Raw genomic sequence first — 23026 nt, 5'->3', positions numbered from 1 at the left:
ACCAAGAATGACATTCAGACAGCTGTCTGCAATATATTCAGTACACTATGTGAACAGAAGCACTTTTCTGATGCATCAGGCTGCCACCTCCCCTGAAGTACCAGTCGTTTTAAGTGACTTCTGTTGCACAGTTAACATTGCTCCATTCCTATCTACTCAAACCATGCAGTATCTATTAGATGCTGACAGGATGAACATTTACAGCACAGCTCACCTGCAAAGCCTGGCTGGCACCAACAGAGGAAACCAGCTGCTTGGCTATAGCTGAAATTACTGGGAAAATCAGGTTGTGTTCCATAATAGGCTTGGTTGGATCGCTCAAAGCATACACCTCCGTTGTGACAAGGATCTGTCGCACACTCATCCACATCCTCTTCACAGTGCTGCCCCGTGTAACCTGCCAGGAGACATCAGTGTCAACAGCAAGGACAACTTCACTGGAACTAATCTCCCAAAAACTGTGGCTGCACTGAAGGTGAGAATAAGACCCAGAAGACACTGCACTCATCTAGCAGGGAGTCCCAGGGCCCTCCACCTTCCCCACTATGTCAAATGCAGGAGCCAAATAATCAATTTGCAGGAAAGCATTACTTCATAGGAAAAGACATGATAGAAAATGGCAGAAAAGAGAAAGAAAATTTTATAGTTGAGAAACAGGGTGCACTTCCCAGCAATGAGGTCAAGTGGATTTTGGGATAGTCTGTAAGAGGGTAGCAGTGGCAGCCTCGCTGTTTCAGACAGCAATCAGAAAAAAACCCACTGGACCACGCAGTATGATCATCAATTCTTTACATAGGCATTTAGCATGTGCTCTCTCTATTGCAGTGTGCCTATATGCCAGCATAGTAAAGTTGATTTCTAACCTACCTGGCCAGCAGGCACAGCTGTAGTTTTTGATTCCCTCCACGCATGTGGCACCGTTCAGACAGGGTTCAGAGGCACACTCCAGAATATCCAACTCACAGTGGTCCCCCTCGAAGCCTGTGTCACTGCAGTCACAACGGTAGCTGTGGGGCAGCAAAAGAGAGCGACGTGTAAGCCCCACATGAGGAAAGAGCAAATGGAGCTAAGGTCCTCGTACCCACTTGTGAGGCAAAGGACAGTTCCCACTGCACAAACAGGCCACACTACTGACAGAGCAGACAACCCTCAGCAGCCTCTGAGTTCACACCTTACCTGTGAAAAGGTAAGTTCAGACACAAAGGCATGTTGCCAGCAGTTGCCTTTGCTGTTCACACTCTGCAAATCACTTCCCTTTGTATCTGATGTATCAGCTGAAAACGGTAACAGTAATCTCTTCCTGCCTGCCTTTAAAGCACCCAGGAGTTCTGCTGCTGGGAGGGGTCTTCTCACTTACTTCCATAAATCAGTTACCACCACTGTGACCACAGGGATGTACAAAAAGCTAAATCCAACCCCATGCCACAGACGCACAGAGTTTTTTGACTCTAATTCTCACAGGTTACACCACGTAGACTTTTAGATCAGTCCTGGTTATCGAACTGCTCAAACAACACTTATTTCCCACCTGTTAGTGAGGTCATGACATGTCCCATTGTGCTGGCATGGCTGGCTCGCGCATTCATCGATGTCAACCTCACACTGGATTCCTTCATAACCTGGCGCACAGGTACAGGTGTAGAACCCAACATGATCATTGCACAGGCCCCCATTCTGGCAAGGGTCTGCATCACATTCATCTATTTCAGCATCACAATTCGTACCTTTGTTACAAAACAGAGAAATATCTGTGTTACAAATCTAGAAAAGTGTATCTGTGCTGCCTAGACTTCTAACCTGGAAACCCAAACTGGCTAGCATAGTGATCTGTTCCAATTTTGCTGTAAGAATATTGGGAGCTCGCAAACAGTATGTGACACTTAAAAATTCAGGACCTTTAATTTCTACTTTTTTTTGTCTAGACTTTTGGATTTTAGTCTTCTATCAAAACTAAAAAGAGTTTCCAGTACTTGCAAAGCTTTAGTCTCTTTCATTCAGGTTTGGTAAAGTAGCTGATCAGTCAGCACTTCACAAATAGCATCCATCTTCCAAGAGAGCTGTAAAATCTTGATCTTATGTACATCTCTTAAAAATCTAACAATAGCTGGCTTGGTTTGGGATCCTTTGAGAGCAGGGAGGACAGGGACAGGAAGAGAAGAATCACACTGCTAGTCAGTGTGACTGAACTGTTATATACAATATAGCTCTTACAGTTTTAGTTAGACATGGTACTCTTCACTTGTGTAGCGTTGCTATTAATCAGATCCAGTGTTCTACGTCAGATGCAGTTGCATTTTGGATAGGGGAAAAGTGATCTCTACCTGCTTCTCCAAAACATTGTTCCATTTGTTTAAATAATATTTGTAACTTGCTTTGAGATACCTAGGAAAAAAGCATTAAAGCAGTGCAAAATGCTAGTTACAGTGATACAAGATATTAGTAATTTTATTATGAAATGCTATTAAAAATTAGGTGTTAGCTCCAACACTACTGCTCAAGAATAACAGCACTTTTGGTCCAAAGTCTCAGCTTGCCCTGACAGAGTAAGACCTCCTGTGCAACTACTATGTAACTACCTTACCCTACCACAATTCCGCCTCTTTGAGTTGTCTGTGGCCTGGCATCGCCTCCAAACCTTAGTCATTACAGGGGCACCTGCCAATCCACCTAATCTCCCCTTCTTGGCAAAGGCTCACCACATAGTGGACATGGCCATCTTAATCCTGGCGGAATGTGGGCCCCCTAATCTGCTGGTTCAAACCCGTCAATACCCACACAAAACATCCTTCACCCAAATTCCAGCTGCAAGCACCCGGAAACAACCTGGCTTTGCTAGCCAGTGGTGCTAGAACCTCTGGGTGAAGCACTAGATCATAAGACAAAGCTTCCTATTTGACATCAGAATAATTTGGAGTAGAACAAACTCCTCCAGCTGCCTGGGTCATTTCAGCATTTCCTTGGCAGGGGAATCCCACAACTCTGAATTGAGGATTCAGCATAAAGATAAAAAGAAACTGATCTGCAAAGACAGAATTCTGCTTGATACTCAAAATCAGAAGTAATCTTAAGGCCTACGCACAAATTCTGCTTTTTTCTCTCCTTCATCTCCGTTCTTTTTTTATCAGAGAGCGAGTCAGCATCACTGACTGCATTCCTGATACTGTAACTTCTCCTCATTCCACCGGTAATCAGCGGCATTCCTGCACACCAACCTAACTCTTTACACACTTCAGTCTGTGACAACGAGGAAGGCTGAGAAAGTTCATGTGCTAGGTGGTACCAGGCAGACGTGCGCGCTGTACAATTGCATTCCACTCTGATAAGCAGGGCGGGAGAAAGGAGAACCCCCAACTGCCTCCCTCACAGATAACTCACAGGTGTAGATTACTCTGAGTCACCATTAGCACAGATGCACCAAAAGAAAAATAAAAAATACTTGTGTCACATGCAGAAAAACATTTGCTGGGCATGAAACAATAAGAAAAGAAGTCTCCAGCTAAAAGCTACTTTATTCCAAAAAGACTGCTTCCCTCAGAGAAATCCTGCAGGACTGGACAAAGAACTGCAGGCCAGATAGTGTTTCCAGGCATAACTTACCTCTACCTAAGTATACATTTCCTGACAATAAATCTCTTTTCTTGTATACCTCCCTTAATTCCTGACAATAAATTTATTTTCTTGTATACCTCCCTTAATTTCATACTTAGAGCTAATCACATCTACTTGTATCTAATACTTGAGTTTCAGACAGTCCACCTACTTCCACTCTCAGATCCATGTCTGAACATGCACACTATCCATGGAAATCAAAGCCTTAGCTATTGTCTGGAAGCTGCAACAAGCAGCCCTACACCGTTATTCACACACAGTACCAAACACTCCAGAAAAACGAGTTGTGCAACAGAGATTTCATCTCATAGCCTTAAAACAACAGCTCTCAGGACAGCTACTAACACTATAAGACGCAGCAGCAGCAGGCAAATGGTGGAAACTACATGAACAGTCAGATGTAACCCAACCACCCGGCTAATACATGAGTATGAAAGGTACCTGTGTAGCCGGGGATGCACTTGCACAAATAGTGATCCATCTCATTCAGGCAGGTGCCATTGTTTTTACAGGGCCGGGACGCACACTCGTTGATGTCTATTTCACAGTTGTATCCTTGGAACCCAGGCACACAGAAACAGCTATACTCATTCACCCTGTCTCGGCAGATGGCTCCATTCTGGCAGGGGTTGGAGGCGCACTCATCAATGTTGTCACTGCAGTTGGCCCCGCTGAAGCCAGGCTGGCAGATGCAGGTATAGTCCCCAGGACCCTCGACACATGTCCCGTTATTTAGGCAGGGGTGGCTAGAGCACACAGAACTTTCTGTTTGGCAGCCTTCTCCATTCAGTCCTGTTTGGCATTTACAGGTGTATCCATTTACACTATCTACACATTCAAAACGAGGATCTTTACAAGGGTTGCTCTCACACTCATTAATATTAATGTTACAATCAGTACCTGTGAAGTCAGGCATACAGATGCATTCATATTCCAGCAGTCCTGGAGTCCCGTTGCAAATCCTATGGGCAGGACACCCATGTTTAATGCATGCATCATAGAGGAGTTCACAGTTCACGCCCATGTAGGCTACAGGCTCCACAGGGCAGGTGCATTGGTAACCCATTTCCAAATCCTTACAGCTCCCACCGTTTTTACATGGGGATGAGGAACAGCTGCTATCATTTTGAGAATATGAAGTTCCTGCTGAGAAAAGAGACTTTCTGTTAGTCAGCATTCAAAGCACTACAGAAGAAAGTTCTTCTGCTGATCGTCACATACAATCTGAGATTGCCCACCGAAGTTCCACACTGCAAGGGGTTGTTCTAGCCATTAGCTGAGAAGGATCCTGGAGAATCAAACATGCACTCTACAGAAGACAACACAACATGCCTTCATATGATGGCAATCAGGAACTTCTTGCTAAGTCTGGTGACTAAATGCCTGGGTTTTAGAAGGCTCTCAGAAACCAACTATTTCAATTGTGCTTATCCATCCATGAATCACACTGAAGGCAGTGAAACATATCAACTTAAATCCATTCACAAGATGAACTTTGTGTAAAATTCAATGACCCCTTTCACTGGTAGGGCACATGGCTTGTGCTTGGAGATTCACAGGGGCAGACAGGATCTTTTAAGATATTGGCTGCAGCTCTTAATGTCCCAGCTGCTCCTTCTGAGGATACAATTTTTTCTCAGCTAATCCACCAGTGATTTCAAGATGCTGCCATAAACAATCCAACCCAAACTCCAAACTGGCACCTTTCACATGATTACATCGAGCAGCTCAAAGTTTGATAACCACTGGCTGGGCACTCTTCCCCCACAGGTTAGACAAGTAAATTTACGCAGCAGTTAATTTTTAGGTGTTATGAGAACAGCAAAGAAGAGCAGAGATTGATGAGATTCACTGTACAGACGGCATTTCAGAGCCAAACTCAATATCTGCAGAGCCAAAACACGAGTCTAATATCCAGATAGCAGCAACTAATGTTGCAAATAGATTCCCCTCAATCTGGGAGTGTTTGGATATGATCAATTTATTCACACCCAGCCACAACACCTTGCTGTCCCCCAAAATGGCAGTGTTTAGAAGGCTTTTCCTGATTAAGCAATTCCACCATCCAGAAATATGATGGGACATGCCCAGGTAACTGCAAATTTAATTAATGTAAATGAGATTATACAGGATACATGATATAACCAAAAAAAAAAAAAAAAGGGGGGGGGATTCAATTAAAATATTGTCAATGGAGCAGAATGGAAGAATAGAAGAATCCCCATTTCTTTTCCAAAAGAAATTTCAAGTTCAGTTTGTGAAACAATCTGGTCAAAAGGCAGAACAGCCCAGAAGACAGCAGACAGTTGCCTCGATATTGGAATTATGTTACATGCCCTGGACTCAATGACACAATTATACACTTTCCAAAGAAAAAAAACAAAACAAAACAAAAATAGTATAACGGGACAAAGGCAATGCAAACAGAGGACTTCTCCCTTCACATAGGCAGCAGTCATTAGCCCCTCATCCCACTGCAGCTTTCTGATATCAAGAGTTTTTTGTTTTTCTCCATTCCCGGATACACAAGAGAAAAGCTGCAGGTAGTACCCCAGAGTGATTCCTGCATAAGTGTTATGAAAAATCCAAACTTGGAAGTAACTCCGCAAACAACTACATAGCAGATGTTTTGAAAATGTTTATGAAAAGCAGCCACAAAGCAGAGGTAAAGTTCACAAAATAGCAAATAGTACCTGAGAAATAGCTACTGCTTCTGGTGACACAATCCTGCCTGCCCACCACTGGAAGTCAAGTAACCACTAGCATTTAATTTTGTTTTTACATGCCACTGTGTAAGCAGCTCTTTGCCCTTTTTGCTGCCTTCTGTATGTAACTGTGGGCCAGCCAGCGAATCAGTTTCTGGGAAACCCTATGAAACTGTAGGTGGACAGTTACTTGGACATTACCCACAGCTCACCACCTTTGGCTCCCACGGCATTACTGCTAGTTGAGAAATGTTAACGTGCTGTGCTCCATGCTAAGGATTTGCCAAGATAACACACAACACAGCATCACTTCTCAGCTGACCTTACACATTCTCTCACTCATGCCATCGCGATCCCAGCCCATTTTTGGTCATGTTTGCCTTGCTCTGGTGCACCTTCTACACACCCCACAGTTAATCTGTGTCAGTGCTTTTCTATCAACTCACTGTCCCATCAGCTCCTCAGCCCCTTTACACCTGAAGGTGGAGGCATCCCACTCCAGGGCCTGAAAAGGATTTATAGGAGATTTTGGTTTACAAAAGCCTGCCCCTGCCCTGACCTCCCCCAGATTCCTCCCACCAAAAGACTGTAGTGTTTCTAAGTCTTTTTTTAAGTGGCAGTGTTGATGGGGGAGGGAGGGTTCTCAGGGATTTAGGCAGCCCTTTCTCTTCCTAGCATCATCTCTATGGCCCACCCCTCCCTTCCTCTCTCATGTGATGCTGGGGAGAGTTGTTGAGCATTGCACTGTCCAGCAATCTCATTATTCTGCCATCAACCCTTTTATTCTCAGATTCCCAGTGAGGCAGAAAACAAGGATGACGGAATCTGCCTGGAATCTCTGTAGCAATTAGAGTGGGAACCCAGGAAACTATTCGCAAAAGAGCTTTACTAGGCAGGAGATACGAGCCTTTGTACGCTTAATGAGTAACCAGCCCCAGCCTGCACTTTCCACAGGCCAGAAGCACAGTCTGTGATTAAAAAAAAAAAAAAAAAAAAAAAAAGCGAAAAAGAGACCAAGTCCACTGCATGTTCAGAACTTCTCCAATTTGCAGCAGTCTCCATATGCAAAGAAATTCACTTTTCTACAGAATCACCATGCACTGCTAGTGTAGACAGGCTGAAGTCGTTTCAAAGGCTACGCGCATAGTTTTCTGCTTCCATTAGAAGCAGATAGTCTAAATGCTTCTTGTAAATAAAGATAAACATCAAATCCCTTTGCTATTTCCTGTCATTTCCAAAGTTCTCTCATAACAGACATACCTTTTTGTACCTTCTCTGTTTTGGTTCATCATATGACCATAATGCTCAATAAGCTCTATTATTCATTAATGCCTGTTCATTACAAAAAGATTTGGTGACAAATACATGGCCCCATAGTCACACACAAACTTGCAGACACAACAGGCCAGATAGCAAGTCAAGCAAACACAAAGCTTCACTAAAAAGTCAAAAGGCCCTCTTGGCTTACCAAACCCAGCAGTACAGTAACAGGGAGAACTCCCATCTCCTCTAAACTCGCTGGGAGCACGAACTATAGCGGTGGTTCGCTCGTGTGTACTCATCAGCCCTGCTGAGTAACTGGTCAGGTACAGGACTGCACAGAAAAAAGCTGAATTCCTGCCTTGTTATTGTATCAGTTTTAGCTGCTTTCTATGACCGAATGTTACCTCAGTTCTGTCTAAAAGGGATGATTCCAGCAGGGCCTCATTTTGGAGGAAAATACTCCTTTTTTGGAACAAACATCCTGAAGTAACACAGCATCGCTTTTAAGGCGTGCATGGTGCAGGCTGAGAAGACTGCAGTGTAAGTCACAAGAAACAAAACATCATCTAAATAACTTCAACTTGTTTATGAACTGCAGCTTGCAGAAAATCACCCTACTCAGTAGAGGTTGCAGGCGTATTAACAATACTAAATCCAGGATTATATCATATACTCCCCTGTATATAGGAAGCCTATATTAATACTGTAATATTTCCCAAGGACAAAACCTATGTATGCCTAACCCTAATATTCATTCAGTGGCAGTACTAAACTTCTGGCTAAATTCCACAGATGAGACACTGTTACGGAGTGACGTCAGAAAGGGGGATTTCAGCAGTGAGAAGTGAGTACAACACTTGTGACATCACCAGGAAGTTAAGCACAAAGTCTGCAAGAATTCAGTGTACTATATGGGTATCAAAGACTTAGACTACCACCTAGCTTGAGAAAGAACACAACACATACGACGTTTCCAGCTCTGGTTTTGTTATTTTCATCCATCAGTCCTAGGACATACAATAATTCCTCTCACTTTTGGAACAGATTATTATGTGAATAGCATATCTATACCCACCAAATGGTAATATGCATAATGAATAAATTAGCTTTTCCTTCTGCACAATGTACCAACCATGAAAACATGTTATTTAGACTATTTCGTTTCATGAAAATGGTGAAAACTGGGGCAAAGAAATAACTGAATGATGAGAGTTTATAGTTTTCCACAAAAGTAGTTGCTGCTGGATTAAACAATGACATTCAGGATTTTTCCTTTACCTTTCACAAGAACATGAATCAGTGATGTTTAAAAGAACATAAATATATTTGTCATACCATCCTGCAACCCTACTCTGAAATGAAACTGGAGAAGACTACAGTTTCTTTGAAGAATACGTTCCAGGCACTTAAGGGTGGATTAGGAGGAACTTCAAAGGCTAGCAGAGTCACATATAAAACATTCATCGAGCTCTGTCAGGACAGGTCTGGTTTTACACTTTAAAAGGTAGCTGACATACATTTTCCCTAAAAGATGAGGTTTGTGACCTTTTGTATCACTCTAAGGCAAACAAGCTGCATTACCAGGCTTTGTTTTAATAATTGGCTTCAATAATTTTATAGTTTATACCTTTACTAATTGATCTTGTCAAAGGACACTTGCAACAGCGAGTTTTCCAACCACAAAAAGAGAAATGAGAAATTAATGAGATGCTGGGCAATCCGAGATGCCCTTGTTAGCAGTTCACTGTCTCTCTCCCAGAAAGTCCTGAGGAATTCAGTAAACTGGGACAAGATGCTGCCACACTGCACTGGCAGAGGAGGTTGTGGGAACTGATAAGAGATGGTGCGGGAGGAGGAAGGTCTCAAAGAGCTGTAGCAAGGTTTTCTGTCCTTTTCTTTAAAATCAAACCAACCCCCTCAACTTTGTTCTCCATAATCTCACACATTGTGAAATCCAGTGCTAATGTCCCTCACAACATGAGTTGGATTGAATTTCTTTCACGGCCTCCCCTCTCCACCCTGACATTAAGTTAGTACTGCTGGCAGGTTTTATTAGACACCAATTATGAGTTGCTAAGACACACACAGGACAAGGAGCTTCAGTCATTGTATTACTTCACTGCCCGTGAGATGCTACTTTAGCATTACTTACTCACTGGCTTCTATTTTTTGGTTTTGCTTTCCATAAGTTTGTTTTTCAAAGTCTTGGGAAAGTATGATAAAGAATGGATGCCCTCAAGCTGCGGATACACCTGACCTCAAGGAAGAGCTCAGTGCTTCACTGATAACTACCTTAAAGGTACTCTTAAGGGTCATTAAAATTCCAACAGGGAAGCAGCAGCATTGGAGTTATCAGGCCAGAGATTACCTTGTTTCCTTCATACAAAGGACAATTTGGACAATTTTTTTTCAATTGTATTTAATGTGATATTCAAATGGATTGATGTAATCTCTACAAACACAAAAAAATGTAAAGCAGAGTTTAACAGTACTTACTGAAAATACCCACCTCTGAGTACCTGCTCATGTATGTGCACTGCACTCAGAGTACATTTTCATCTTTTCACTGTCTCCTATGTACAATCTCTCAACAAAATGCTCAGAATCACAGACACAACTGCCAGAAGAGTCAAGATGCCACGATATTATTTCCTGACCTAGCAAAACCTTAATGTGAGCTTGGCCAAGCCAGTTCCACTTCATGTATCATTTTGCCCAACTTAAACAATAGCTACACATGGTTCACAAATGTCCTGTAAAATGAAATTAATATAAAGTATTAAAGGCTTTGAACAGAAGTATTACTGAACTAAATAGTTGGATCCTTCCGGTCTCTACAACACGGAGGTGCTTTATTTCAGCACGTAACAAATACTACAACTGCCTAGCAAAGGGAAAGACAAATAAAAGAGTGTATTTTGCTTATGGATTCCCACTGGTAATATGAAATATATTTTCCCAGGTTCTAGATTCTGAAAACTTGCCCAATTTCACACATTCCAGCTGTGGCTTTGATCATTCCTAGATGCCTGAATAATCTTAGGAAGCAAGAGAATACCTAGCAGGACAAGGTAGGCTCTAAAGTGGTATACGATATTAGATTGGGCATTTTACCTAGACTAATTTTGGCAAAATTAATGATAAAATAAATTGCATCTTTCTTGTCTTGGGGTCAGTCAGAAGTGGGGCTTCCTGAGAAAAGGATGAAAATAAGTCTGTACGTGTCTAACTTTTCTCATCCCTTCAGCTTCTCTCCCTGAAAATCAACACAATTCACATTACCCACAGTCCAGTTTAAAAAAAAAGACAGAAAACCAGAGGATGTAAAATGCTGGACTGAAGCTGCAACGCTTTTAAGGGGCACTCAGCCTACACATATGCCCAACAGTGTTTCCCCATGACATGAACCAAGCAGAGTAAAGGGGTGTGCACTCTTCTCCTGAAGAACATATTACTGTGAAGGATTCCCAAACAGAGGAGTAAAGAGTTTACACACTGCATCTCCTAGAGTAGCACTTTTGTTTTCTGTTAAACAAGTTGCAATGGACAGGACTCTAGCATATCTTCCTCTTGTTGTAGTGAGATACTTTGGGGAAAAGACTGCTTCATGTTTGCGAGTATTTATTTAAGTTTCCAAAACTATGACTCAGACATGATATATTAAGTACCTTTTGTGCACAGATTTGTTATTGAGTTCCTTGACTTCCATGCTATTTCAAATCTTGCTCTCTATGCTTATCATCTTTTACAAAAAGGCCCTGCAGGCTTGTGGAGAAAGAGGCTTCCTTCAGGTGTATTTCACCTGCCCTACACACTCAACTGGAAAAAAAAAAAAAAAGACAATTCACAACCAAGAAGTGAGAACAGCAGGCTTCCCAGCAGCAGCCTCCAACTGCACTCAATAATAATTGAGGTAGAGCAATCTTCAAGTGCCTAAACCGTGAATGCTCAGTACCTCAGCCTGATGCAATGTTTAGCAGGCAGGCTGGGCTCCTGCTGATCACCCCAGCACATTTCCCACTAGAGAAAGATACCAAGGCCAAGAGTGGAAAGGGAACCCCTCCACCTCAAGTATCAAAGTAACACAACTACTAAATAAACTCTGAATAAAGGAATGGAAAGAGTTATGTCTCCATGACAACAGGAAGGCATGTGCTTATATTAGTAAATCCCTGCTGACCTCTGCTGATCTTCCCCTGTCCTGGTCAGTGTAAAGGATTAGTGGAAGGGTACACACCATGGCCTGTTCCCGGGATCCGTGCACCAGGAATGAAGACTGGACAGGCCTGAAAAGGGGCTTTCATGCTGTTCACCTCTCTCCTCCCCACCCTTGCTAACTTTGGAAGGATAGCGTATCTGCTGTGGGAGGTAATGGCAGAATAAAATCAAATCCTTCTCTAGGAAGTACCTTCAGTGTACTCATTCAGGGAGCGTACAAGGCCTTTTTAGGTGGCTTTACAAGCCCCATTTCCTTTTTAACACAAAGAGATTAAACCCTTTCTTCCCAGACCTGAGGGAAGCACCTGCTCCTAGTAATACCAGAATCAGATAATAAAGTAATAAGATCAGAAGAAAAAGGCCCTGAAATTCTCTGAGACTACTGACAAGCTCATGATATGCTAATAATTGGCACTGATTTTTCACCTAGCCTAAGATGCTCCATGACCTGTACTTGTTCCATTTAACATGGTAACGGGCAACTTTTGACAGTGGCTTTAACAGTGGGCTTTTCTATTCAACATCAGAAAATTTCAAATCAGAAAATGCATGCACAGGAAACCTTCCAAAATACCACTGTTTGATCACAACTGCTAAGCCCCCAAGCTGCAGCAGCTTACTTACCACCTTCACCAGCCATCAGGAAAAGCTCTGTTCAAGGTAACTTGCTCCTCCCACCTACCAGCTGCTCCCTCTCCTCCCAACCACTTCCCATCAGCTTTTGTTTGAACTTCCTGGTCTCATGCTCAGGTGATGTCACCATTAGGATCAGGTATATTCAATTCCCCTCAAGATCCTGCTGCTCAGAGTCAAGTTGTTCTTCTCCGTTCTTTATAAAAGGGAGAAATGATACTTCAGTGAAAATGCAGGCTGAATCTACACATCATCATCACCACCTCAGGTTATCAGCTTATCAGATCTGACAATCTCTGTGAAGCAAGACAAAGCATTATGACAAAAATAGATCCTCAAAATAAAGATTAGATAGTCAAAAAGCAATGTTGGCAATCAGCAGACAGCACTTCTAAGACAATACTGAATAAATGGCCCAGCAAGATGGCAGGGATCCTGGCAATGCCTATAGCATCTTTAAGAAGAGACATTTTAAAAAGAGCTTTACTATTCACAGCTTTGACATATCTTGCAGAGTTTTGGTAGATTAAACACACAAGCCCAACATCTTAGCCAACTACCAGTTTGGATACCAATTTAAAAACCTCTAGTGAAGTCCCTGCACACAGTTGAGATTGCAGTTTTTCCTATCCAACATTTTAGACAGATACTGTGCATTCACCTCTTCCCAGCCTATTTCTGACATTGTTTGCCATTATTACTGGAGACCAGCAAGTTCCAGACCACAACATTTGCATGCTAGGTTTTTGGTGTGACAGAGCTTTTCCATGCTAGAGATATGTACACAGCCCACTAGTGTAAAATATTTATAAAGGGCGAGATCACTAGACTTTCACTAAGCCAGGCATAAAATGAAGCTCAGTTTCCCCTTGTGAAATATGCAGAATATTTACCCCCTCAAAGAGGCAAAATGCAGATTCCTGGCTTTCTCCCATCCAGCTTGCCCAGTGAATTGCTGAAAGGTGCCAAATGGTGGGCAACAATCCATAGGGCTGAGCAGTGCCAATATTATGGCCAGAAGTGTTAACAGCGTTAATCAGAAACACCACTTCAGGGAATTAAACTTAACACAGAACAAGTAGCCAGCTAGCTTGTTTTCATTATTTGTTCACTGTTTTAATGCAGATTTGAAGATGTAACTCCTATTACCATGCTTCTAGAACTTGGAGAGACAGGAGCTATAAATCTGTGATATACAGATTTTATGATAGTACTGCATATATTGCCACAGTAACTCTTTGATCTTCTGTGCTTATGACACCCCAGTATTTTCCCTGAGCTGACCTTCATGGTTTACACATTCTCTGATCTCTCAGCCATTTCCACAGATCAAACACTGAGGCAGGGGTTTCCTGTGTATTCAGTTAACTAGATTGAGTCACAAGATTTAGTTTCCAATTCTTATTTAAATATACTGACAATCAACAAAACAGCTGAAAAGATTGTATTTCTTTGTTTCCAGCTTTGAAGCAAGTGAGATTTAAATTGTCTGTATGTCCAAGCTAATCTCAAGAGCATACATCAGAGCAGATAGCAAACTGCCAGAAAAAAGGTTTGTCTGCACATGTTCTCTCTCAATAGGCGTCCAAAGCATTTTCCAGGCCGAAGGTATGTGAATTACTGTGCTCATGGTTGGCCAGAGTTGTGGGAACAGAAATAAGTAGACACTCATTCCGTCCTCCAGAACCTCCTTTAGAACACAACAAACTAAGCTGAGAGCTAGTCTGCCCATTACACAGACAGCAGCAGTAAAACTGGAATCACATGCAGAGTCTGTATGACTGCCCCTCTGGAGCTTATTTTAAGAAATCGGAGATAGTGTGGATCTGGCTGCAGAATGGTCTCAAAAGTTCTGAACAAATACCTTAGCCACTCTGTGCTTCAATGACAGTTAGACTCAGTCAATTATAAATAAATTAAGAAAAAAACTGTTATATGCATCACAAGGGCAAGAAAAGGCGTTTCCTTATGGCTTTAAAATTCTGTGAGTGCTATATAAATACCACCGTTCACTGCAGTTAAAATCTGGCAGAATTTCCTTTGCAAAATAGGAGCAGGTGGAAAGACTATGGAAATCACTGCTTCCCTTGAGCTTTGCTGGCTATATCAAGAGGTGTAATCCACCTGCACTCCAAAAGAAAACAACGTTCTCAGTAAAACACTGTTCCAGAAAAGAGCTTTACCCAAGAGTGAAAAGCTATCAGTCCCATGGTCAAACAGCACAAATCCTCAGAAACATGCCAGCCCTCTGCCAGCCACATACTGAGCAATACTGTATATGCAATGGGCCTTCCTTCTGCACAACACAAAGCCACCATAATTGCTTCACACTCCAAACCAGTAGCCATGGTTACTAGATACAAAAGACAGTCCTGCTGCTTCCCTGTGGCCAGAGGAATTCCAGGCACTTGGAGCGAATGCACCAGACAAAGAAGCTGGTACAAGGAAGAGAAAAAAACAACAACCAAATCAGACAAAAATCAAAACATATTTTGGCTTTTGTATTCATTGTCCTAGATGCTCAGAGCAAAGAAAATTTAAGGAGGCTTCAGAGGGGAAAAAATACTGTTGGGGAATCAAAAGAAGGGCTGAAAACTTTCTCCAACTCTCAGAAAGTACATAAACATCATCCACTAATGTGAGAAAATGCCAAACACAGTGTACAGCAAATATTAGCAGAGAAAAGGCACTTTGACTGTATTTTCTGCATGTTCTCCGTGTTTTACCTCCACTTCTTCAATGTCATTGATCATTCCTGTCCCAGCTCAGTGGAAACCAAACAGGACTTTTATATACAGATACTGGCCTGGCAGTGCCAAGGAGAGGATATGGAGGCCGGTTCAATCCCAATCATACTTTCCAGTAAAAGGCTGGACATGTTCCTGCCATGATCTTATAATCCCTAGATGACTAAAACAGACGTTTAGGCTCAGCAGCCATCCATTCCAGATAAAACAGAGAAATAAGTTTTTCAGGGAGCATAGGAAATTGTATACAAGGGTGACTTTTGGAGGCCAAAGTCATGTGAACTTGAAGTATCCAGTATACTCAAGTATATTCTTTGGCTATAAAATAAGTTTTCAGTGTGGAAAAAACAAAACAAAACCAAAACAAAATTAAAAACCCCATCAGTGTGATACACTCTTTTGTTATCTCATCACTTCTTGCGCTTTCAATATGGATCTGCTTTCTTCAAAATTTCTAAGTGAGATTCTCACGTGCTGCCTTCTTCCTCCACATTTTGTACCAGAGGTATCTGGCACTTCAATGTATTAGTATACACCCCCTAGGTACACTCCTCTTCTGCCTAGATGTATTTGTAAAGCGTATAGAATGGAAATAAAGTTTGGTGTTTCTTCTATGGGCACAATCATAACATTCAGAACTTTTCAATGGAGAAAATGGTTACTGTAATAGCTGAATACTTAATTACATGAACGTGCACACACTTTTAGCTCTTGTGAATAAATGCCTACATGCACGTGCACAGGGAGAAAACCAGAAGGAGACAAGAAATAAATAGAAAGAAAACCGTATCTAGAATGAAATGCCTGTTTACCTTTCAGACAAGAAGTGTTCAGGCTTCAAATCTAATTGTGAGGGTGACATTTTGTTCAGTTACCTTTGCAATACAAGGGCAGGTCACAGAACTGATCCAAAGTTACTGCATAGTAGCTGGGTAAGAATCAGGCACAGAAGACAAAAACTTACCCCAAAATAAGAGGAAAAGTGGCAGCAGGAGAGCAGCATTGTACGCCCTGGAGGTAGTTTTCTTTAATTCCATGACAAGTCTAAGAGTGGCTGTTCTAAAAACCTCTGGGGAGAAACAGTAGTTGGAAACTAGCAAATACCAGCTCTCCCCACATCACGGACTTTGGAGAATTCTCTCTACTACAGGCACCCGCTCCATGCTCTGCCGAATTGGGGACTAGCACTGACACGGTGGACAGAGTCCCCGTCCACTCCCGAATGCTGCACTCGTGTTCCCGGAGCAAAGGGAAAACTCTGCCTGGATCGCACGGACTGAACCGCGGCGAGCAGGGCAGGGCAGGGCAGGGCAGGGCACGGCACGGCAGCGGGAGGCTCACGGGTCCGCCCCGAAAAACGCGGGGCTGTCAAAGGCAGCAAACCATCGAGGAACTGGGAGATTCACAGCACAAGGCAAAAGGCAGAGAGGGCCACGGGGGGGGGGGGGGGGGCGTTGCTTTCTGTTTTTTTAACTCCCCCCATACGATGAAGAAAACAAACCTGGTGTCTCCTCCATAGCTGTGGCAGGAGCTCAGAACTGGCTTGGAGACTGAGGAGGCTGGGGCTGGGGGGCATTTCTAGCACCAAGGCTTCTGTACCAGCTCATATTTACAAATTCCAGGCAAGGATCAATCACTATTTTCTGATAGAGGCTGCTTTGTTCAAGATAAAATAAGACAGGAGACAAAACCACACTGTTAATCCCGAAGAGCAGAGTTAGTCCACATTAGTCTTCAGTGCTCCCTCATACATCATGAGATATGTGAGCCCAAAAGACATATGAACCCACAAAATGTATGTGAACTCCTCTTCCAAAGAACAGTTAGAGATCAGCAGGAGAAGTATCTGCATAACACAAGAACCAAATCACATCACCACCTTTAGATGCACCTGTTTAGTTTTAGAAGTGGAAAAAATTACCAGTGTCCATTGTTTTATGACAGTAACTGGAAAAAGACAGAGCCCACACACAGTTGTGACCTACTAAGTACCTCTAAATCCACATCACAATTGGATTAAATTAACCGTAATGAGAATTACGTACATTGGCTCACCCTTCCACTGACAACTAAAAATAGAAGGCAGGTAAGGTACCATACACACTCCTAGTTTGAACAAATATGCAAGATACAAGGAATAGGTGCAGACAGACCTAGGTTGCACATGATGAAAACAGCAGCAATCCTACAATGAGTAATTTATATTATCTCAGTGTCATTGCAGAGCACACAGAGGCTGATGGGCCATGTGCAGGGAAATGGGATATTTACTGCATTGTTTTTACCTTCAGTACAGAAAGCAAAACAGTCACCGCATGAGTGTTTTCACCACCAAAGCACTGCAATTCAGGAACAAATGGTTCATCTCACTATCCTGCCTTGGAATGCTCCAAAGATGATATATCATGTGTTATCAACCTTATCTGGACCACCCTGCCCCCACTTTCATCTCTGGTGTCTTCAGTCTGTTTTCTCAAGATCAGCCTCAGTATTAGTTTCTTGCCAGCTACCACGACCATCTGGAACTCATTTCTCTCTAGACTCTCATTTTGCTGCCAGGGGATGTAACCAAATGCTAACATGCAGAATCTTTCTGCTCAGATTTTTTTTGCCTCACCTGCATGAATTACCCTCCTAACAACGCACCTTTTCCAAATGAAAGCAAATATGTATTAATCCATTGCACAATTAACACTGCAAGAAATTGCCATTCTTCCCTGTCTGAATACAGCCACTTCTGTAAGTCAACTAGTGTGATACTTCACAACACTTGGGAAATAAAACTATCCATAGTAATTTATGGCTCATACATCTACCTGAAGGACATGCTCAGCTTTCATAAAACAGATTTAGTGTAACAAATCCCCACATACAAAACCGTGGAGATCCTCCCACAGAGGCTTAGGTCTGGTGCAGCTCTGCTGCTACTGCTTTGCTGCATGGCCTGTGGCATCCCATACCCCTGACAGAGCCATTAACTATGTAAAACTTGTTACACACTAGCTAGACTCAGACAAGAGCAAAACAGCTGAGGCTGAACAATTAAAAAGCTCCAGAGAGGAACACAGGAACATTCTTGGTGTCTCTGAGTACATTTGAGACAATGTCTCAGGAAGTAGCTTCTTGTGCTAGTGATGGAGTTGTACTCTGGAGTCTTCATTTGGTCTTTCTGTCAAGTTAATGTTGACAGGTTCAAACTCAACTGCTAATGTGGGCAGTAACATCAATAATACTACATATGCAGGAATACTAAGAAGGGTACCTTCAAAACGGTACCATTTCATGCATTTGTCATAACAGAGTTTGGACTTGAGGAACTGGGAAATGGCAGCAGAATATGGTTCTCAGTGAAAACCTACCACAGACAGAGGTGAGATTCTCATGCCTGCACTGCTGCCAGGACACAGTGAGTTCTAGGGTTGGAGCAGGTTACAAGGGATGATCCTCTTGAAAAAAAGCGTTCATATGTTCTCTATGACTACTGTTAACTGCAAGCCTATCCATGTGGTCTGCTAGGACTTCAGGCTCATTTAGTGTCACTCTAAACCCAAGCTAACAAAGCCTGCACAGGTCAAGACATCCGACTTCCTTATAATAACCAAAATACCTTAATCCAGTGTCTACCTGTGAGGATATTAGAATTTATTTTTTTCCAACATTCATGCTTGCAATGTTAACGAGATTTTACCAGCATAAATGGCAGACCTTTTCTGTGCTGGACCCTTGGGCACACAAAAGCCAATGTGGGTATTAACCAGCTTAGTCCAATTAAAGGACCCTAATGCAACTCTGTTAAGGCCCTGATTTGTTAGGCTTGACTACATTTACAAAGAAGGAGCACAACTGGGTGGATTTGTTATCTAAAGCATAAGCTCCAAGTCCTTAGTCATCCTTGCTAAAGCCTTCCCCAAACTGGTCATGGTTTGTGCTACCTCCACATCACTGCTGTCCAACGTCAGTATAATCTGCTCTTTAACATAGTATTAAAACTAGAGCCAAAGGACACAGCTGCTTTCGTCTCTGTAACACTCATTACAAGAGACTTAAGGACAGCAGAACAGCAAGGCTTCTATTCTCAGCCAATAGGCAGGAAACTTTGCAAGCCGGAAATGCATGCCATGAAAATGGGGCAGCAGTAGGCAAGCTGGATTAAGAGAAAAGGGAGAGAGTAGGTCTGGAGTACTCAGCAGAACCTTTCTGTCTTCTTGTTCTACATTCTTTTGTATACTTTTCACAAAACAATCTTATAATTTTTCTACAAACAGTTCAGAAAGAATTGCGCAAAGTACCTAAGCAAAACAGCCTGCACTTTCCAGTCAAAGAACAATGTACGCTTGCATGAGTTTCGCAATCTTTCTTCACACAGGGCTTAAAATAATCTAATACTACAGATTGGATACTAGAGCTCAGACATATGATATAACAGCCAGTATCACAGACAGAAACTGGTAAGAATAAAGGCATTCCTATCTCCTGCCATATAGGCATGATGAGGCTCTCCTCCGAGGCAGCCACACCTTCCCTCCTTACAGTTGTGGAACCTCACCACTGAACACAAATCTACTTTTCTGAATTGAACAATGCAAGTTAATAGCATCAAAATCTTCTGATTTCTTCCCCAGCTTCATCCTCTGAAGGTTATTAGGCACAACGATAAACGAAGGAGCCCATAGTAACACAGTGGCTGCAGACAAGTCAAGCTAGTAAAGAAACAAACTTCCAGTTCCACTGAAAATCAGCTTACAAAAAAATGACTGCTTCAGTATGCTCTTCTGCTCCCAATCACTGCTGAAAAGTGCCAGGTATATTTTTTTAAAGTTCAGGTTTTGGAATTTCAAGCCCACAGACTCACAGGCCAATTCTGTAAACTGAAAAGTTCAAACACAGTTTGGTGATGTAATGCTCGAGGGTTCCCCAGGGTCCAATCTCTAACTTCAGATTGGCTCTTGCCTGTAATAACTAAAGTTATTGCCCTTAACATTCATCATCACCACTTTTCTATCTGGCCACTAGATGCTTCCACCTGGCCACTAGATGTCCCTTCTGCACCATACAAATTGAGCAAAGGCCACTGATGAAAACAGGAGCGTTAAAAAATTCATGTATTGTCAGTGCTGCCAAACCAATGCAACTAGACACACCCTGAGATGCTGTAGGACCATGTCACGCAGCACACTGAACACTGTGACATACTGCAACAGCCACACGTCAGGAGAGCCAAGGAAGAGTTTTGTCTGCACATTCAAAAATTTAAAGTTGCTATTAAAACCCGGCAAAAACCACACAAAAAATTCCAGTCTCAAGACATCTTAATTGCACTTTTTAGACACAATACATTTAGTTTCCTATCATTGCTAATCAGAACTGCTGGCAAGTAAATCATGCTGCCTGATAAACTATGGAGTATTGAGCATATGACACTGGTCAGTCCTAGGTAGTGGCAATTAAACAATTGGCTTGATGAGAAATGGAAGCAAGCTTGCTATTTCTTGCTATGTAATAACTCGACAAGGCAATGTAATGGATGGTCAGAATTTGACCCAGTCTCTCTTCCCTGGAGCACAACAATCAATTTCAGATACAACTATAGTGTTGTGGAGGAGGCTTGGCAGTCCAGCAGGACAAAAGCAGAATGAACACTTACTTATGAGAATTTCACAGGAAATATCTGCGTGGATTAAGAGTGACTGTGGAACACGGATCTCATACACGCAGGTTTTGGGTTTAACTTGCCATACGTGCACCCTGCAAGCCTGGCCAGCCGGCGCCATCCTGTGGCAACAGACTCGCGCTCCTGGGACCACCGGCACCCGGGCGCACATGCCCGACTTGTGTCAATCACAGCTACAAAAAGCGACCAAAACCTCGGTGAAAGCCTGCCCTAACTGAGAGCTGGGACACCACCGAGTCTTCTTAAAAGAATACCACCTCTACAGAGATGACGTGCGGAATTAAGACTCTATAACTCGAAAGTTATAAAGTGGGTATGTTTATTGCGCGCAGATGCACGGGGGATCGCTCCTCCACAAGCGTGCATACCCGAAGTGACGAACCATCTCACATTTATACAATGAAACAAATGAATATTCAATTAACGCCTATACATATTCGTTACCTAAACCCCGCTTCGTATGTTAATTAGCTTATCAGTCCGTTTTTGGAATGTGGTGGTCTTGCAGGTTTGTAGGTGATTCATGTTCTTGTGACCATCCGATCTTCTTCAGGTGTTTCATGTCCTTGTGACCATCCAATCTTCTCCAGCAAAGAGACTTAGCACTCCCTCCCTCTAGATAGCATTTGGATGTCTCTCATCTTTTTCTCATTCTCTTTTAAATAGCCCCTTTGTTAGAGAAAGAAGGGCAGGCGTCTCCCCGTCTCCCCTTTGTTAGAGGAAGAGGGGCAGGCTCTCCTCAAAACTGTAGTTGTCTCCTCAGAGCTGTGTGCCTATGTGACCAGACACCGCACCCATGACTAGTCACCATACCCACATTCCTTAAGCAGACACATACAATCACAATCGATGTCCATTATCCCCATTTCACACTATTTCTCCATATCAGAGAAATGACATCTTAAGCAGAACTTTTTCTTATCTGTGTCATCAGCCTTTTCGTGGGAGACCCCCGTATTTGTCTGCAGACTGCGGGAGGTCTAGGGTCAGAATGTGAGGGGACAAAACGAGGACAGCCTTGTCTGAAGTCTGAAATCACCTACTGTGCCTTGCAATGTTGGCTGCTTGCGCAGAGATCTTCATTACATGCCTCATCCCAAAAAAAAGAGCAAGCTCTAAGAACCATGACAACGATATCCAATACATGCATAGTAGCCATAGCTTCCTCTCCAGCATACATAAGCCCATTCACAACATACGTAGACGAGGCTGTAGTAAAGATAGGGCCATACTTCTGCCAACTTATCTCTAAAGGGAGTTACAGAAGTCAGGCTCTAACCACGTAAGTACCCTTTGATCTAAACGAGACCCCGCTGGAGTGCTGCAGGTCAACTTTAAGCCCCTTTGATCCTCTTCCACCGCTTACAGCTGCCTCGGTGGAGGTGAATCCTTTCCAAGGGGCCTCTTCTGGCAGACGGGAAGATGAGAATGTTGATCAGCCAACAGAAAGCTGCTAACAGCGTAGAAAAGGTCTCAGGCAAGATTTTCTGCAGTAAAATGTTACAGCAGGAAGAAACGTCTCCAATACATTGCCTGGGTCTAACAGTGTTTTGGAGTTGTGTTGACTGTTGAGAGGCCTTTTTTGCTGCTGGTTTTGTCAAAATGATCCAACCTGCTTGTAACTACCACTTGCTCTTCACTGCGGCTACTCCTGCTCCCAGGCAGCCCCTCACGCCGCCGGAGGGCAGTGCTGGGCAGTTTGCTGATCTACCAGCCTGAAAAAAAAAAAAAAAAAAAAAGTTTTGAAAGGCAACCGTCTGAATTAGCATATGTTTGTTGCAAATGTCTGCATTGCTGGCAACCCTGGAGTCATGCTGGTGCCTAGGGCGCTTAGCAGGCTTCAGGGGAAAAGCTAAATGCTCAGCCAGAACCAAAGGAACCCACAGTCAGAGCCAAAGGAAGGGAGCTATGCCCTGCAGCTGAGCCCGGGTGAAAGGAACCTTGTAATGCAAAAGTTTGCACTCTGAAGGCCAAAGGGGGGGGGTGTGGGAAAGGGGAATTCTGGAAAAGCCCCCAGCTGGACCTGAAAAGCAAACACATCTAGCTGCACCGTTTAAGCTGTGTGTTCTGAAGCAGAGTCTAGCTTCAAAATCCTGTATATGACATCTATCTCTGCCATGAAAATGACAGTTTTGAATACTGCATAAAATCAGCAAGCTCTGCCTCATTTTCCTTCCAGA

The 23026-nt window shown here is 42.9% G+C and overlaps 1 protein-coding gene across 8 annotated transcripts in view; it reads right to left on the bottom strand.

The window, feature by feature from the left end:
* Window positions 1-23026, bottom strand: part of CRB2 (crumbs cell polarity complex component 2) — a 73621-nt gene that overhangs the window by 23624 nt on the left and 26971 nt on the right. For 4 of the 8 annotated variants that reach the window (XM_027777960.2, XM_027777963.2, XM_055793710.1 and 1 more), the window contains exons 1-5: window positions 16140-16402; window positions 4051-4755; window positions 1529-1724; window positions 868-1007; window positions 215-397 (exon numbers count right to left, since the gene is read on the bottom strand). In XM_027777960.2, coding sequence (XP_027633761.2) covers window positions 215-397; window positions 868-1007; window positions 1529-1724; window positions 4051-4755; window positions 16140-16212 — 1297 coding nt within the window. In that variant the 5' untranslated portion in view covers window positions 16213-16402. Of the gene's footprint in view, window positions 1-214; window positions 398-867; window positions 1008-1528; window positions 1725-4050; window positions 4756-16139; window positions 16403-23026 lie in introns of those variants that run through there. The other 4 variants (XM_055793713.1, XM_055793712.1, XM_055793714.1 and 1 more) reach the window with 4 other exon arrangements.

This window comes from Falco peregrinus, chromosome 1 (genome assembly GCF_023634155.1).
Source record: "Falco peregrinus isolate bFalPer1 chromosome 1, bFalPer1.pri, whole genome shotgun sequence".
Classification (NCBI taxonomy): Eukaryota; Metazoa; Chordata; class Aves; order Falconiformes; family Falconidae; genus Falco; species Falco peregrinus.
This window is presented reverse-complemented; position numbering and strand designations above follow the sequence as displayed.